We start from the raw sequence: 16,234 nt of genomic DNA, 5'->3' as shown, positions 1-16,234 counted from the left end.
TTAAATGAGATGATAAAAGTGTTGTCATACGTTTTCTGAACAACCTTTTTTATTTAAATAGAGATTGCATCTGTAGTGACGATGACCTCCGCTATAGCTTAATTGTCATAATGTACCAGGAAACTATTTGTTGGTATAGGTCCCTGAATGTACGTAGAAGATTCTAATAGTCATGCTATAACAATTATACGATGAAAAGGGGATGTTATGCCATTTTAACGCGGAATAATTAACACTTTAACGCACATGTAATACTCAATGTAAGAAGAAACCATTCATTTTAAAAGGCTTTATGTTGGTGAAAATTGTAGGAGTGCGTTGTGGGACAAGTTGTTTCTACGGAAAGATAGACAGACGTAAGGGCGGACGGGTGGATTCGGACAGACGGACGTAGAGACAAAGGGACACACATGAATCACTTTAAAGCATGAAAAGAAGAGCAGTATGTGTTGCGTAGTCTAAACAAAATTATCGTTAGCACCATCAACAACATCATCTATTGGTTATTAAAGCATCAGTTTGCAGAGGACCGAGGTTTGTGTTGTTTTTCTCCAGGTACGATTTTTTTATATACGAAATGTCTCTTTAATGTATGGGTTTTTTGCTTTTTTTGTGTAATCGTTAGTTTATTGAAGCTGATATTTCTTGTAACATTCAATATATGTTATTAGCGCGTAAATGCTCAAATCATGTACTTAATTGAAGATCCCGAAATGAGAGGTCGCGCTTAGTGTTTCAAGGCGCTGCAGTCGAAGTCAGAGACCGTTCACTAATAATACCAAACATTTTTGTACAATCAGTCATTTTGCCGCGTTGTTTTGTGTTTTTATTAGCGTAGGCTAGTAGGAGTATTATTTAGATCTGTAAACATATTTTAAACAATCAATCAATCAATTGTGTAATAATTGTATACATATATCTATGTTGGCCTTTATAATTTCATTTCCGCGCAACGTTGTTACATGTATTTGAAAATATTTTTTTGTGTTATGAGTCAGTCCGATTATAATATGATAGTCATTTAATGTTGTTGGCATAAACGTATTATATTGAACCTAACACGCAGATCCCTGAAACCGTTAAATGCATATACCATTGATTTTATATCAATATGTTGAGACAAAGGCATTGCCAGAAATTTATATTGAATTCGAGACCGACACACTTTTGGGACAATACAATAAGAATTATTTGTATTCATATATTTTATCTCCAATATTCTTCATACATATTTTAATATACAACAACAGAACATGTACAACACTTGTACTTACACAACACTCTTTGGATATATATTTATTGAGGCTTTTAAATAAACGCAAATATTCAAAAGCGAATACAATTGGTTGAATCATGCAGGTAAAAAAATGAACGGTTTTTTTTTTCTTCGAAAAAAAAGAAAGTGTGTTATTATTGGCCGAAACGTTCTTCTTATAGATTTATGAACGCGTTTCCATTAACAAATTGAAACAAGTTTTATCCGAGCATTAGCATCTTTTTCATACACATATGATTAAGTTGGTAAAAGCAAAACAAAAACAGGTATTCATTCATTCACATTTCACATTACTAACAAGGAAAATACTTTTTGGAATGTAAGAAGAATAATTATTACTTATTTGAGTTTAAACTGAATTTAAATGTGTCGTATATGATTTTACCATGGATTGAACAGGTTCAAACACAGCTTAAAAATACTCATGCTTTAATAGATTAATACATAAGCATGTAGTTATTTGTGAGATATGGTGTAAAGTGAATGCGACCCATGTAATAATGCCTACGTTGTAAGAAAGTCAATGTACGTCTCCCTCGTAGTGTTGCTCGTGTGGTCGTAGCCCACCACGCGGATCTCGGTGCCGCCGAATATCACCTCGAGGTCGACGGAGCGCGCCTTGTCTCCCGTCATATTCGGCATCTCCACCACGAGGCAGCCGCACTTCACCACTTCCGGCTCGTCAGTGTACTTCACCTTCCGGCGCATGGACTTATAGAACTCGAATATGATGCCCTTTTGGTTGGTGATTATCGGCGTGTAGGTCTCCTTCCAGATCTCGTTATGTCCGATCACCTCCCCGGCCTCCGCCCACACCTGCAGGATATTCTTGCAGAGCACCATGCCGTCCGATTCCACCCGGAGGTCCGCTCGGTGCACACCGTTCTCAAAGGGTAGATAGGAGCCGACGCCATACGTGTAGCGGCATATCCGCTGGCAAATGCAGCTTGGGTCGCGCCCGAATGCGACGGCGCCCCGTACCACCGCCAGACTCGCCTCTTCTGGAATCAGGACACTGACATTCTCATTGCTGAACTCGTCCTTGATTGACCTCTGCAGCCGAGCCGATTCTGCGAATCCTCCAACCAGAAATATGTACTTGACGTCCTTCAATCTCGAACGCCGCATCAAGGAAGCGATGTGGCCGTTGATCTGTGCCAGGGAGTCCTGGAAAAGTTCGTCCACAACCGCAGAAGACATCACGAATTTTCCAGACGAAAATTTTATTTCCGCTTCCGCCTGCGCGGCAAACGATTTTATGCACTCTTGAACAGACCGGCCAAAATGACGGAAGTTGCAAAAGTTGTATGGAAGTGAAACGCGAAGGGTGTCGCACTCGCTACGTTTCTTGATTTCGAAATCCTGTAAAAGCTCCACGAAGTCTTTGGGACATTCGTTTTTGAATGCGCGCATAAAATCTTCTCCGAATATCTTATTGAGCAGGTTAAGGAACTGAGTGTCAATCATAGTGCCGCCCCACGCGCCCCCAGTGGCCCGGAAGAGCTCCCGGATACGACCGTCCTTCCTTATCTTGTGAGCAACGATGTCGATTGTGCCACCTATATAAAGAGCAGACAATTTAACTTCAATATTTTTTATGACTTGGGCACATGCATTCTTACGAAAATTGCAAGCGGAGATTATTTTGTTAAAAAATGTTTCTGAATTATATATAAGTGAAACTATTACCAAATGAAAGGGAACTAGAAATCGGTAGGGACTTTGAAAAGCACGAGTCAATGGATGTTACTGAGAATAAAGTATTATGTACACTACATATTATATGGGATGATTTATTTAAAATCAACACCTCCAGCATCGACGACAAGGTACTTGGTGCCAGGCTCGAAGCTGGGCCGGGCGCCAGCGTCGACGCTGGAACCTAACATGCCCACCGGAAGTGTTCTACAATACAGCGAAGCTGCTTCCGGTTCCAGTGCTATTACAAGCTGATTGCTGTAGAGACTATCTATCAAGCGTCCCTGAAAACAAATACGGCTTTGTGTGTGTGTGTGCGTTTCCTTTAAAAACAACAACCCGCGTACAAATCGTATGCAAAATGTGTACATCATTTGTTAACGTTACAGCGCATTACAATTTGAGCAAAATGGGCAGATCACCTATCTATGAAAACATAATCTATCTGATGCATTATCTTGCTTGCTTGTAAAAAATAGTAATTAAGGCAAGTTAACGTTGCAAACATCGTCAATGCTGGATTTCACATTTTCAAAATACGTCTGATTTTCGTATTTTTAAAAAAAACAACATGAAATGTGTTTACAAAGAAATATATTATGTTTTGAATAGTCTATTTGTAATAGCAAGAAAAAAGTTGAATAGCAAAAATAGCCTTTCATGGAATTAAAACCCGATACATATAATACCAAAGTACACACAGACTGCAGATTTCAGTAGCAAATCATTGACTGTATGTACGTTTTCAACGTAGTTTCCAAATTATGGAGGATAATTGTTACAAACGCTTTATTATTTAGCCGATTTCGAATATTGATTATCCATTAAAGCCTCTATAACGCTCAAAATCAACGAAAATTTCGTAAAGTATTTCGTAAAATAGAGTTAAACACCTAAACAATCCGTGTTCCGTATAGCAATAGCCACTATTTCAACGCTAGATGTGGTATGATTACGTAGATTTTTGTAGATACAAAATGCTCGTTTTTATTTATTTGTGACACAATTAATTCCATTTTAATTTCCCGCGAATCTATCTATTCATACAACACACGAACACCATGTAAGTGTTCATGTGTCGTATGAATAGATATCGTTGCAGCAAATTAAAATGAATTTAATTATGCAAAACAATAATGAAAACGAGCATTGTGTATCTACAAACATCTATTTTACCAGACCACATCTGGCGTTGCAATTGCCATAAGGAACACTGATATTTAATTGTTTAACTTTATTTTACGAAATTTTTTGTTGATTTTGAGTAGTAATTTTTTTAATTCTTCGTCAGGATGTAATTATGTTTCACATAATGTATGCATTCTTTTTCTTTTAAAATTTCTGACAATTGTTGTGAAAATTATAATTTGACCAAACTGTGAACAAGTACCTGTCAGGGATCTTCAATTATTGGTTATATTTGTTATACATGGTAATCTAAACCGCTATATAATGTGCCAAACCTTGCAAGTACCGAGGGTATAAACTGAAACTAAAGGCCATGGTATAAATCGCTTGTATTATACTTTCATCTCTATGTGGTATTAAAGAAGGCCATGGAGACCCGTTTAATAAGTAACATATGGGCGTCGCTCTGGAGAAAACGGGGCTTACTTCGTGTGCGTAAAGTGTCGTCCCAGATTAGACTGTGCAGTACGCATATGATAATCAGGCACGACACATTCCGCTTTTAGGGGATATTTTTGGTATAAAGGAAGTCTCATATTGGAAAAAAGTCAGTTTAGGTTTAAAGTGTCGTCCCTTACACGTGCATTAAAGTATGTTTTCTCAGAGCAAGCCTCAAATAAAACTTGACTTCTGTGTTCTCACCCGATGTGCCGCCTCGCGCATGAACTGTTTAGAGTTCTCGTCCCAGATGGCCGGCACGGTGAGAACCCAGCGGACGTCGCTAGGGTCGGGGTCAAGGTCAAGGTTGGTCTTCATCGCGCGCAACAGGTGCTCACGCATGTAGCGCAAGGACATGGCAAACACGTGCACGGCCATCTGCTGTTTCCCGCGCACCTCCTCCAATAAGATATCCGTGTGAAGGTCCTGGAAGTAGCGGAAAACTTAATGCTTACACACAGCGCTTTGTGGATGTGAGAATCAAGCGCAAAAGATAGGTTTCTTGATGCATGTGTAGTATTTTAGCTGGATATTCAATTGAACTCCAATACCATACCGCGTCAAATATTGTAATAACTATATTAAATGATAAATGAAAGATCTTAAACGACAACAGCTTAGGGTATTTCACGTAACAAGCATTACCAAAACAGGAATAGCACATAATAAATGCGTATATATGAGTCTCGCACTGGAAAAACGGCGTTTAAGACATGTGCGTAAAGTGTCGTCGCATATGTGCATGTGCAGTCCGCACAGGCTTATCAGGGACGACACTTTCTGCCTAAACAAGATTTTGGTTAAAAAGAGACTTCCTGCAAACGAAAAATACCTTACACGCGGAAAGTTTCGTCCCTGATTAGCTTGTTCGGACGACAATAAACGCATATGCATTAAGAGCCTTTGTCCCAAAGCGAGACTCTTATGTATACTTGCATCGGTATAACTTTCTTAGCAGAATGAAACAGTTTCATATCGCTATTCTACGAACAGGTATATATGCGTCTTGTTCTGAGAAAAGTGGGCTTAATACATGTGCGTAGTGTCGTCCCAGATTAGCCTGTGCAGTCCGCACAGGCTGATCAGAGACGACAATTTAAGGTATTTTTAGTTTCAAGGAAGTCCCTCCTTACCGAAAATCAAGTTTAGGCGGAAAGTGTCGTCCCTGATTAGCCTGTGCGGACTGCACAGGCTAATCTGGGATGACACTTTACGCATATGCATTAAGCCCTGTTTTCTCAGAACGCGATTCATATCTTCAAATTTAGCATAATTAAGCTATTATTAGTGTACAACCAGCATTATTATGCAAACCTTGTTGTCGAAGAGCTTCATCTTGAAGCGGTCATAGAAATAATACTCCTCCGCCTCTTCCTCGCTAAGATCATTGTACCTCGACACCGCCTCGAAGCCAAACGCCTCGAATTCTCCATCCGGTCGCAGCAGAAGGCACGTGGGCGTCTTGTGAAGCAGAAACCCCTGCGTCTGTCCCCAATTTTTGTTGGTGTATATTCGTTGTTTTTCGTCTGCGAACGAATAAGCATATCCGCTGAACGTGGTTCCAAAGTCTATAGCAGCAACGATTTTAAAGAGGTCTTCGCTGTGACCGGAAGAGGCCCGCTCATCAACTTCCGGGTCCGTTTCCGCCACAGAAATGTCGTCTTGTTCCGGATTATCGGTACCATCTGCACCGGCGGGGACACCATCATCAGCAGTTCTACCACTATCAATTTGGTCCTCCATTGTTACACTCAGCTAGGCAGACGTTTTGTTCATGCACGTATTAGTACATCTCAAGCAATCTTGCAGTGAATACTGGGTGAATTGTTTTACATCGACGGTCGCTTCAGATTGCAATACTGAAAGAAACATGAGAATTTAAAGAAGCAAAATATATTATGAAGTTTAACTGAATAATTGAGCTTTAAAACGAACAAGCTTGTTACTAACAATCTTGATGACACTTTACAGGTATATAAAATTACACAACACGAATGTAATCCTAATCATACATTTCGTTAATAACAAGAAGAACCCACTTCCAACTGCAGTTTTAGTTACATTCATACTATATTCGCTGATTCCTTTCTTCTCGTGAAGGCATCAATCGATTAATTCTGGACTCATTATGCGGATGGGAAAAGAACGCGCACTTAGAAGCGCTCGGTTTCCATTGATTTCCAATCGCGTATGACTGTCGTCTGTCTGTTTCTACTGGCAGATGAGATTAGTCAGCAGCGGACTATCGATTGGAACCACTGACACACGCTGTCCCCTAACACAGATGCTTCTGTATTAATTTGTGAAGGACCGTTTGCATCTGTTAGCCGAAGTGGATTTTGAAAATACTGAAACGAACAAAAAAGGTAATTCACTTTCTTGTTTTCTTACTTATGCGAGATTAATAAATAACAATATGTATTCATTTTATACGCACATGTATAGTCATATTATACTCGTTACTTTCAAAATTCGTTAAGATTAACAATAAAAAAAGTCAGAATAGTAAGGCAGGGACCTTTAGGACCTATAGGTCCCTGGGTAAGGGTAATGTACATGCTTTACCTAAATAAGTGAGAAGAGACATGTCGAAAAAACGTATTCTTGAAATAATTCCTTACATACTGTGCCGAAGTTCCATTTTTAATGTAAAAATCTACAAATGACATTAACTTAAACACAATAAATATGATTGTTAATTGTGTAATGTAGCTCAACTTTTATTAACCAAAAGATCTATCAATAAACAAAGAATGGAAACATCATTGCAAGACCACTTGAGATATCATGTTATATCGCGACCCTTTGTCATCTGGCGTTTTCGCGCGTGACTTTATCGTGTACGCCCGCTTGATTAATCTTAAATAAGCGATCATACAATATTTTATTAATATATGATTTTAATTAAATTTAGACTTGTATTGATGATAATAAATTGTCGATTTAGTATACTTCTCAGTGAGAAATATATAAAAAAATATAGTGTTCACTGCAGTGAAAATACAAGAAAAATAGCAATATTTCAACAACAACAACATCGGTCTACCACTTAATTGTCAAAAGTTAATTGTTCGACAAGTGAGCATGAATACAAAAATGTGTTTTTTTAACATATGAGGAATAAATCAGAGTTATGGAATTGTATTCAAAGGACCCTTTTCACAGATTTTGGCATGTATTGAAGTTTGCCATTTAATGCTCTAAATTGATAAATGTAAACACAGGAACTAAATAGCTCCAGTAAAAAAATGAAATTAAAGGAATACAAAAGTAATCTTCCACTGGCTTGAACCACTGACCATTAATGTTAAATTCTAGGCATTATGCGACTTTTTATCCATGCTCATACAGTAAGTGGTGTATTCTATACAGTATTGTTTATCGTAATGTCACAAAATATTACGATTCCAAAAGAATTCTCAACATTATTCAATCGTTTCGCGTTCGTAACGCTTAATAGTTTTCAGGTTTTCAAATCGTCAAAAGTTGCATTTAATCGATATTTTAAACCATAGTAAATGTTCAGTTTTACGTTTTCCTCAAAAATATCATAACTACAACGAAACTTTGCGAATCTGAAAGTTTGTTTTATTTTTTCATTTTACTCAAACGTGAAAAGGTCCCCCTTTGTGAGACAACCCTGGTTTGCGATGCCTAACTGATTTGGTTTGACGTGGCTTACTTTACGTGGTATAAAACTGACTAACTTACGTTATTTAAAATGGCTATCGTGATATTAAATGGGTTGAAATTACTTTCGTACCTGGTTTAAATAACCAACTGAAATGAACTGGCCAACAAGTGTGAATTGAAATAACTCGCATGTCTATATAATACAGTCCAATTGTTATCCTAAACTCATACGAGTAATACCCATTCGAATTTGCTGCCGTTTGTTTTCAGAACAAATATGTCTTCTCCCGATAAAAGTCTTCGTGCAGATGCACAGAATTTCTGTGACTCTTTGGCGAATGTTTTTATGATGAAACGGCGAGACCCTCAAACACAGCGCCTTCTTGAAAAATCAAAAACCCTCATAGAGTCTCTTCTCAAGGAAACTCGTCCGAAATCTGACCGTCCGGCAATACCTCCAAAACCGGCGCGGACCGGATCGAACGCAGGGATGGGGCAGTTGTGGGTCAAGTTGGATGAACTGAAACGGGAAAATGACGATTTGCGGCGGAAAATGGCGAACAAGAAAGAAGACAAGATGAGCCCGGGAAAAACACAGGGTCCAGGGGAAGTAATTATATCCGAGTTGCACAAATGTAAAACGGAGAACGAGAGCTTACGTTCGGAACTTGACAGAGCTCTGGAAAATATAAAGGATGTTGAAAAAGTCAATCTGACGCTGCAAGACGAGTTTAAAAGAACAAAAATAGCAGGCGAGGTTGCAAGCGACACTCTGGAGAAAATTCGAAAAGAGCGTCAAACGCTTGAAAGTTCGCTAAACTCAATGAAAACAGAAAACGACTCGTTGAAATTAAGGCAAGCAAATTGTTTTTCATTCTTAATAGTTATCCTATATAGTTAAATCGTTTTACTGGTACAATTACTATTACGTTAAAAACTATACACAAACAAAGTATATAAGTGCATTTGTAAACATGAGACAAACTTGTCGTGAAAAATGATACGTACATGCATACCCAGTGGGCATCCAACGTTGCTGCAACGTTGTATTTAGGCTGCATTCGAACGTTGCAGTTTGGTTATACGAAGGGTCCAAATGAAAGTTTTCCCGACGTTTTTTTCCAAACGTTGCTGCAACGTTTTTTCCAAACGTTGCTGCAACGTTGTATTTAGGTCGCATTAAAACGCAGTATTTTTTAATTCTATATTTTTTAATAATATAAAAATTTAAAACTATTAACTGCCAACCGTTCTTTCGATTATTATCGGCATTTAGCATCCAACGTTGCTACAACGTTGTATTTAGGTTGCATTCGAACGTTGCAGTTTGGTTGTACGAAGGGTCCAAATGAAAGTTTTCCCGATGTTTTTTTCCAAACGTTGCTGCAACGTTTTTTTCCAAACGTTGCTGCAACGTTGTATTTAGGTCGCATTAAAACGCAGTATTTTTTAATTCTATTTGTTTTAATAATATATAAATTTAAAACTATTCACTGCCAACCGTTCTTTCGATTATGATCGGCAGTTATGGAACATAATCGAGTTCGTTTCATACAAGCAACCATTATTTGATGTCTAGAGAAAGTTACCTGAAACGCTCCCCGAGTGGGAATCGAACCCACCAACTCCCGATCTCTAGGCAGATACCTCATCCCGTACACCACGGCGACTGTTCAATGTTACAGACAAAAATGTTGACTTTTAATTTTTGGTTGAAACTTTGAAACTAGATTCTACCAATTTAATGCATAACACAACTAAAGCAATATATTTTATCCGGCGATTTTGAGTTAAAGTTTATATTTAGCATCGTAAAGTTTAAGCAACTGATTTGTAAAACTTAAAAATTTAATTTCTAAAATGTACAAGAAATCATATGCATGAACTGTATTATTATAAAGTACGATTCCTACTCTGGGAGCGTTTCATTATCCCCTCTTTAGACACCAAGTACTGGTTCTTTCTAGGAAACGGATTTGACAGTGTGCATATCTGCCGAAAATACTCGAAAGAGCGGTTGGCAGTAAATAGTTTGTTTATTGTTTTTATATAATTAAAAAAAAAAATACTACGTTTGAATGCAACCTTAATACAACGTTGCAGCAACGTCGGAAAAAAACGTTGAAGCAACGTTGGAAAAAAACGTCGGGAAAACTTTCATATAGACCATTGGTACAACCAAACTGCAACGTTCGAATGCAACCTTAATACAACGTTGCAGCAACGTTGGATATTGTGACAACCAAACTGCAACGTTTGAATGCAACCTAAATACAACGTTGCAGCAACGTTGGAAAAAAACGTTGCAGCAACGTTGGAAAAAAACGTCGGGAAAACTTTCATATACACCATTGGTACAACCAAACTCCAACGTTCGAATTCAACCTTAATACAACGTTGCAGCAACGTTGGATATTGTGACAACCAAACTGCAACGTTTGAATGCAACCTAAATACAACGTTGCAGCAACGTTTGGAGAAAAACGTTGCAGCAACGTTGGAAAAAAAACGTCGGTAAAACTTTCATATAGACCATTGGTACAACCAAACTGCAACGTTCGAATGCAACCTAAATACAACGTTGCAGCAACGTTGGATGCCCACTGGGAAACTGCAACGTTTGAATGCAACCTAAATACAACGTTGCAGCAACGTTGGAAAAAAAACGTTGCAGCAACGTTGGAAAAAAACGTCGTAAAACTTTCATATACACCATTGTGACAACCAAACTGCAACGTTTGATGAAACGTCCGGGTAATCTTTTGTATGCAATGTGTGGCAACGTTCGGTAATGGTTGCCGACGTTGCGACCGAAATATTACGTTGCAGCAACGTTCGCACAACGTTTGATGCCCACTGGGTAGTGCCCAGAATTGCATTCGTAAAATACAAATACATGTTCATTTTGCTTTGCATTTTGATTTACCGGTAAAGCATCTTAAGTGTACAACAGGATGCGCTTAATGGATCCCTTCTTGTCCGTCGTGTTGTGGGTTGTCCGTTATCTGTTCATTCAAAAAAATCTCCCCCTGAACCGCTGGGCAGATATTAACGAAATTTCACATGGATTATCGATTGGTTACCCTCTTTCAAAGTTGTTCAAATAGTTCCGTTTGGCTTCATATATATATTTTTTTAACTTGACTTAAATGCTTGTCCGTAAGGTAGCGTCCCCGATTAGCCCGTGCAGTTCGCACATGCTAATAAGAAGCGCCACTTTCCATCTAAACCGGATTTTCGTTTAAAAGAGACTTCCTTTAAACGAAAAATACCATAAACGCGGATATTATAGTCCCTGTTTTGTCTCTGCAAACTGCACATGCTAATTTGGGACGATACTTTACAAACAAACATTAAGCCAGTTTTCCCATAGCGTTGGAACTGTACCAGGCTTGTTCAAAACATTCACATTGGGTCAAAACTGGCAACAATGTGTCTCATGGTTAATGTAGACTTTATTAGCAAAACAAATCTTCTTTTAGAAATGATAATTTCCAGAGTTGTAATAATTGATATATTACACGATATCGTTGTACCGGTTTGTTGATTGCATTATATGACATTGAAGATTTCTTTCAAAATTATTTCTGAAATCACAAGGCAGAATGTTTAATTATTTAACAAATGCCATCAAATTGTGGTTCTCCACAAAGTTTGTCCAAAACAAAACTAAAGTGTTTCTCTCCTGAAAATGGTTAAGGAGTTCCATTAGTTCAATATATATTGCTATCTATCGGCGAATACTAGTATGTCTCTGAAATCCTTTCTGAAAGAACTAGACTTTGTTGAATTAATAAATCGATAGAAGTCGTTGTTCAACATCAAATAAAACTGTTCAAGTCATGACCCTGAGCTAAAAATTAGCCACACCAGGAACCGCTTGGTTTATATACACTAATGGAACTTGAAAAATCATTTCCTCTAACATCTCTATTGAGCAACTTAGAAAAATGTTTGTCCTTTTGTCTTTTTGACGCTTTAGATTTAAATTAACACTATTTTCTGCCAGATTAACTCAATCGGTTAAACCCATGAAACGCCCCGACGCGCGACTAATGGAAAACATTCAAGAGCGGTGTCGGCCCACCACCGTTGCGCATGCGTACTCTAACCTGGAGAGCCAAGAATGGGTCGACGCCAAGGAGGCACTGGAGGAGGCCGGATATGTCGATGACGTATCGGTGATGCGGTTCCTAGCCGAAGTTTTAATGGTATATATGCTCTCAGCTTATACATTAAATGAAATTTAAAACTTATTTTCATAGAAGCGTATGTTCGTAGCTTGACTTTCTGACACATTAGCCTTTATTTACTTGAATAACATATGTCTTCAGTTTAGTTTGTGTTTATTTTGGTGTAAGATTTTGCCATCATAAGACTACAGAACTGGCTCGACCTTTAACTAAGATAGGTGTACGTCTAAACATAAGGCTCGACCTACCTAAAACACTGGTTACATGTCACATATTTTAAGTTGAGATTAAGTTTAGGGTTTCGAACAGTCATTATACTAATTAATGGTTTTACGCGGAAGAATATTTCATGTTAGTACGCGGTAAGCTATTAAGTAAAGTACCCTAAGCGTATCAACACGAACTTTTGTTTCAGACGTGTTATGCAGTTAGTTGTGAGTTGCTGTCAGAGGTCGAAAATGGAATTGCAGAAATCATCAAAAATCCGACAAAAATGGTAAGGCGTGTTTAAAGTGCACGGTTATAAGTCGTGTGTGTTATGTAGATATCATCAGTGTTCACCCATTCGTCCAGCCAATCAGAGGATTTATTTTTTGACAAAAAGAACGATTTATTTCATGAAATAAAGAGTTCGCTCAATTTTCGCATAACATAACAATGAATGTGTTGTCAAACGCTCCTGTCTATGAATATTAACATCGATGAAATGGTTTTTTCGAAAAAAATAATTAACGATCAGCGTTTAAAATGCAATTTACTTGTATCAAATACTAAGTAAAGTATTAAATGCTCGTTTATGGTGATATACACTGGTTTAAATTATTAGCATCGTCGTGAAATATAAACATTTACATGATCCACTACACTTAAATTATAATAAACGCATATGGCAAAATTCAGTAAACAGTAGACACAATTATGTCCGCAGATAGACATCAAGCATGCAATTATCAATCCATCTTGTATTACATATGAAAATATCAACGCACATTTATGTCAGTACACTTTTAGACTGTTTCGAATGTTACCTTACTGATTTTGTTTAATAAATTTGAAAAATTATTTTCAAAATCAATTTACTGATGGCGCTTGCTTCGATTGAAAGGGAGCGGCCTCCGCTATGTAATCTAGAGTTTTAAGAGAGACTCAATATTAAGAAGCCCCGTTCTGTCGCTACGAACCCTTACTTTGATGGTTTTAATGCTGACGAATTCTCTTAATTAACTCTTACTTAGTGTACTTTTAGTATATTTCCATGTACAGTGTAATTATAATTTTAAAAAATATGACAAATTAAAAATATCCGAAACCTGGACGACAGACCATTATTAAAAGAATTCGGCATATGTTTTCCCTTCAGCTGCAGACCTCATACCTGGCGTCCCGGAAGGACCAGGATCCGCTTCCGGAAGAGATCCTCTCGGGTCTGAAAGGTGTATTGAACAGATTTTTTCATTAAAGCAACTCTCCTTTAATATCATTGCAGATGAAAGTTTGTCATATGTTCTAATGGATGGGAATTTTTTCAATCAAAATAAAGAGAAACGCATTGACCTTGGAAAAATAATTACTGTTTGGTATCATTTGGTATGCTATAGATGTTATGACTTCGTTCGTACCTATGCATTTAAATGATAACTGTATGCTATGAATTTAAAATGCATCAACTGATTTTCCTTGCATGACGCAGTTTTACTATCTTAAAGAGTCATTCCAAACTTGTCAAATTGAAAAATATTTAAAGACTCATTGATTTTTTTTTAAAGAACTACCCGTTATACCGTTTTCGTTCTTTTGTCTTAATTCCCATTTATAATGTCAGAGAGTCTTCGACAGAACACCTGGGACGTGGACGTGGAGCCACTCGTAGAGGTTAGATGTGTGGTTTCTTCTTGGAGATCATGAGATATTTGAAACTTAATTAAATGATGAACAAATTGTTAAATACGTGTTTGCATAATTAGTTATTTATGTTAACATGGAGTAAGGGAGCGTGACTATGCCACTTTGAAAAACTTAAACATGACATACTAAACAGTATAATAGTCACTATAATTTTTTTAATTGAATATTTATTTAAATGGTATTTTTTTACAAAAAGCGAATGCGTTCGTAGTTGTATTTTTTTACAAAAGCAGTTCGTATTAAAAAAATACATACGTCAATCGTAATATCCATTGGATATTTTACATATACCGTACAAATAGCCATGCATGGACTGCATACATGAACATTCTAACTCAATTTTAGAAATGTTACGAGAAGCTCTCTTGCGAAGGAAAGTGGAACGAATTCGAAGGTCACTTCAACAACAAGCGCATGCACAACTACGTGACGCAGTGCGCGCGTGTCACGTGGCAGATGGCGACACAGCAGACGACAATGTGGCTGTGCACGCGGGACACTTGCCTCGACGAGGAGAAACATAACCTGTGGTGGTCATGTGATAAGTCGGAAGCCAGTGTCGTTAAATTCTTCGTTTGGCCGGCGTTGTATGACTGTGAAAACGGAAATCTGTTGGTCAAAGGAATGGTGTATGCTGAAGCAGAGTAGAACATAAGCATCAAGTAAACACAATCGAGAAATACTGAAAACTCAAGCTGGAGTTTAAAGAGACGAGTGTGTTTACTAACTGGTTAAATACCTTAAAGCAGCATTAATGAAACCGAATGTAGGAAAAAGTTAATTGCATTTAAATTGACTCTTTTAACGGATTTGAAATATATTAAATTATTTTGAATACGTTTTGTTTTATATAACAGTTTTTGTTTATAACTCAATATCTTAAAACTTATTGTGTACATTTGAAATGTTGGTGAACATTTCAAAAAAGTTGTATAAAAATTATTACATCGTAAATGCATGCCCTTTATGCATGCACAGCTAATTAATGAAACATTACACCAGACATAGCAAAGAGGCACATTGTTTTCCTAGAAACCTATACATTATGTCGCCCCATTGGCGCAAAAAGATACCACGTACCTTCTAATTTCAATTTCACATGGTACCTTTTTGCACCCAGGGGGGCGATGTGTACAGCATGGAATTTAAAAGACATTTTTTCATAATTCAACATCTCTATCTAATAGCCCTTTTAACATATTAAGTAAATCTCAAAGACTTACACCAATGAGCAATATGGTTTAAATTTTGCTTTTCATTACTATCTAAATATTCATTTTTTGTTAATTATTATGTACTATTCGTCAAAATTAATTTCCCCTATAAATGAACAGTGAACAAATTGCAAATATATTCATAGTTTTTTGTAAAGAACGGTGTACAGTTAATAATTATGTATTGGGGTAAAATAATAAAATGCAGGAAGAAATAATAATTTGTCAAAACATTCATGGATTTTGGAGTTTGCTTTTTGTGGTTTTCATAGCTGTTAACCTTCTTTGCAATATCTTTATTTGTCTATATTGTTCATGCATCACATACATGTATTATAGACTAAAAAAACCAACTGAAACAAAACATATGTTTGAAGGAGTTAACACATTTATGCCTAGCGTCTAGAAAAAATGCCTTGGCAAACAGCGTAGACCCAGATGAGACGCCGCATGATAAGGCGTCTCATCAGGGTCTGCGCTGTTTGCTTAAAGGAATTTCTGTAAGAAATATTCTAAATGTAGAAATAAATATACTAGACATCCCTAATTTTGGAAATAAATTGATCCAATTTAGAAGGATGGGGCAGTCAACTAGGCATAAATGGGTTAAGGTTTAAAATATTACAAAGGGGAACAACCATGCAATTTTACAATTATGCACTCAATACTTCTGGTTCCTGTACACTGCA

General features: G+C 37.2%; 2 protein-coding genes across 4 annotated transcripts; one reads left to right on the top strand and one right to left on the bottom strand.

Moving 5' to 3' along the window:
- The first annotated feature begins 10 nt into the window (after positions 1–10).
- Positions 11–15,664, top strand: LOC127877146 (uncharacterized). 3 transcript variants are annotated; one of them, XM_052422798.1, is made up of 9 exons: positions 11–534; positions 6,822–6,966; positions 8,220–8,290; positions 8,504–9,088; positions 12,243–12,444; positions 12,842–12,922; positions 13,793–13,859; positions 14,249–14,298; positions 14,677–15,664. In XM_052422798.1, the coding sequence occupies exons 4-9, from the start codon at positions 8,511–8,513 to the stop codon at positions 14,977–14,979; spliced, it is 1,281 nt and encodes a 426-aa protein (XP_052278758.1). In that variant the 5' UTR covers positions 11–534; positions 6,822–6,966; positions 8,220–8,290; positions 8,504–8,510; the 3' UTR covers positions 14,980–15,664. The 3 variants fall into 3 exon arrangements, with proteins under 3 accessions (XP_052278758.1, XP_052278756.1, XP_052278757.1); XM_052422796.1 differs by having other exon boundaries at positions 11–555; XM_052422797.1 differs by lacking the exon at positions 8,220–8,290 and having other exon boundaries at positions 11–555.
- LOC127877143 (heat shock 70 kDa protein 12B-like) lies at positions 1,223–6,825 on the bottom strand. The gene is made up of 5 exons (XM_052422790.1): positions 6,613–6,825; positions 5,915–6,459; positions 4,805–5,026; positions 3,087–3,258; positions 1,223–2,835 (listed from the first exon to the last, which is right to left on the bottom strand). The coding sequence occupies exons 2-5, from the start codon at positions 6,341–6,343 to the stop codon at positions 1,781–1,783; spliced, it is 1,878 nt and encodes a 625-aa protein (XP_052278750.1). The 5' UTR covers positions 6,344–6,459; positions 6,613–6,825; the 3' UTR covers positions 1,223–1,780.
- Positions 15,665–16,234: the final 570 nt, after the last annotated feature.

The sequence above is a fragment of the Dreissena polymorpha genome, chromosome 4, assembly GCF_020536995.1.
Source record: "Dreissena polymorpha isolate Duluth1 chromosome 4, UMN_Dpol_1.0, whole genome shotgun sequence".
In the NCBI taxonomy this organism is placed as follows: domain Eukaryota; kingdom Metazoa; phylum Mollusca; class Bivalvia; order Myida; family Dreissenidae; genus Dreissena; species Dreissena polymorpha.
The sequence above is the reverse complement of the archived record's forward strand: the minus strand, read 5'-3'. Positions and strand labels throughout refer to the sequence as shown.

What these genes read in the sequence shown, in the direction of transcription:
- LOC127877143 (XM_052422790.1), bottom strand. Translation starts at nt 6,343, where the DNA reads ATGGAGGACCAAATTGATAGTGGTAGAACTGCTGATGATGGTGTCCCC. An exon ending in TGCGCGAGGCGGCACATCGG is followed by an intron (nt 3,259 to 4,804) that starts GTGAGAACACAG and finishes ATTTGTTTTCAG; the next exon opens with GGACGCTTGATAGATAGTCT. An exon ending in CCTTGTCGTCGATGCTGGAG is followed by an intron (nt 2,836 to 3,086) that starts GTGTTGATTTTA and finishes CTCTTTATATAG; the next exon opens with GTGGCACAATCGACATCGTT.
- LOC127877146 (XM_052422798.1), top strand. Translation starts at nt 8,511, where the DNA reads ATGTCTTCTCCCGATAAAAGTCTTCGTGCAGATGCACAGAATTTCTGT. An exon ending in TCAAAAATCCGACAAAAATG is followed by an intron (nt 12,923 to 13,792) that starts GTAAGGCGTGTT and finishes CTTCAGCTGCAG; the next exon opens with ACCTCATACCTGGCGTCCCG. An exon ending in GATCCTCTCGGGTCTGAAAG is followed by an intron (nt 13,860 to 14,248) that starts GTGTATTGAACA and finishes TTATAATGTCAG; the next exon opens with AGAGTCTTCGACAGAACACC.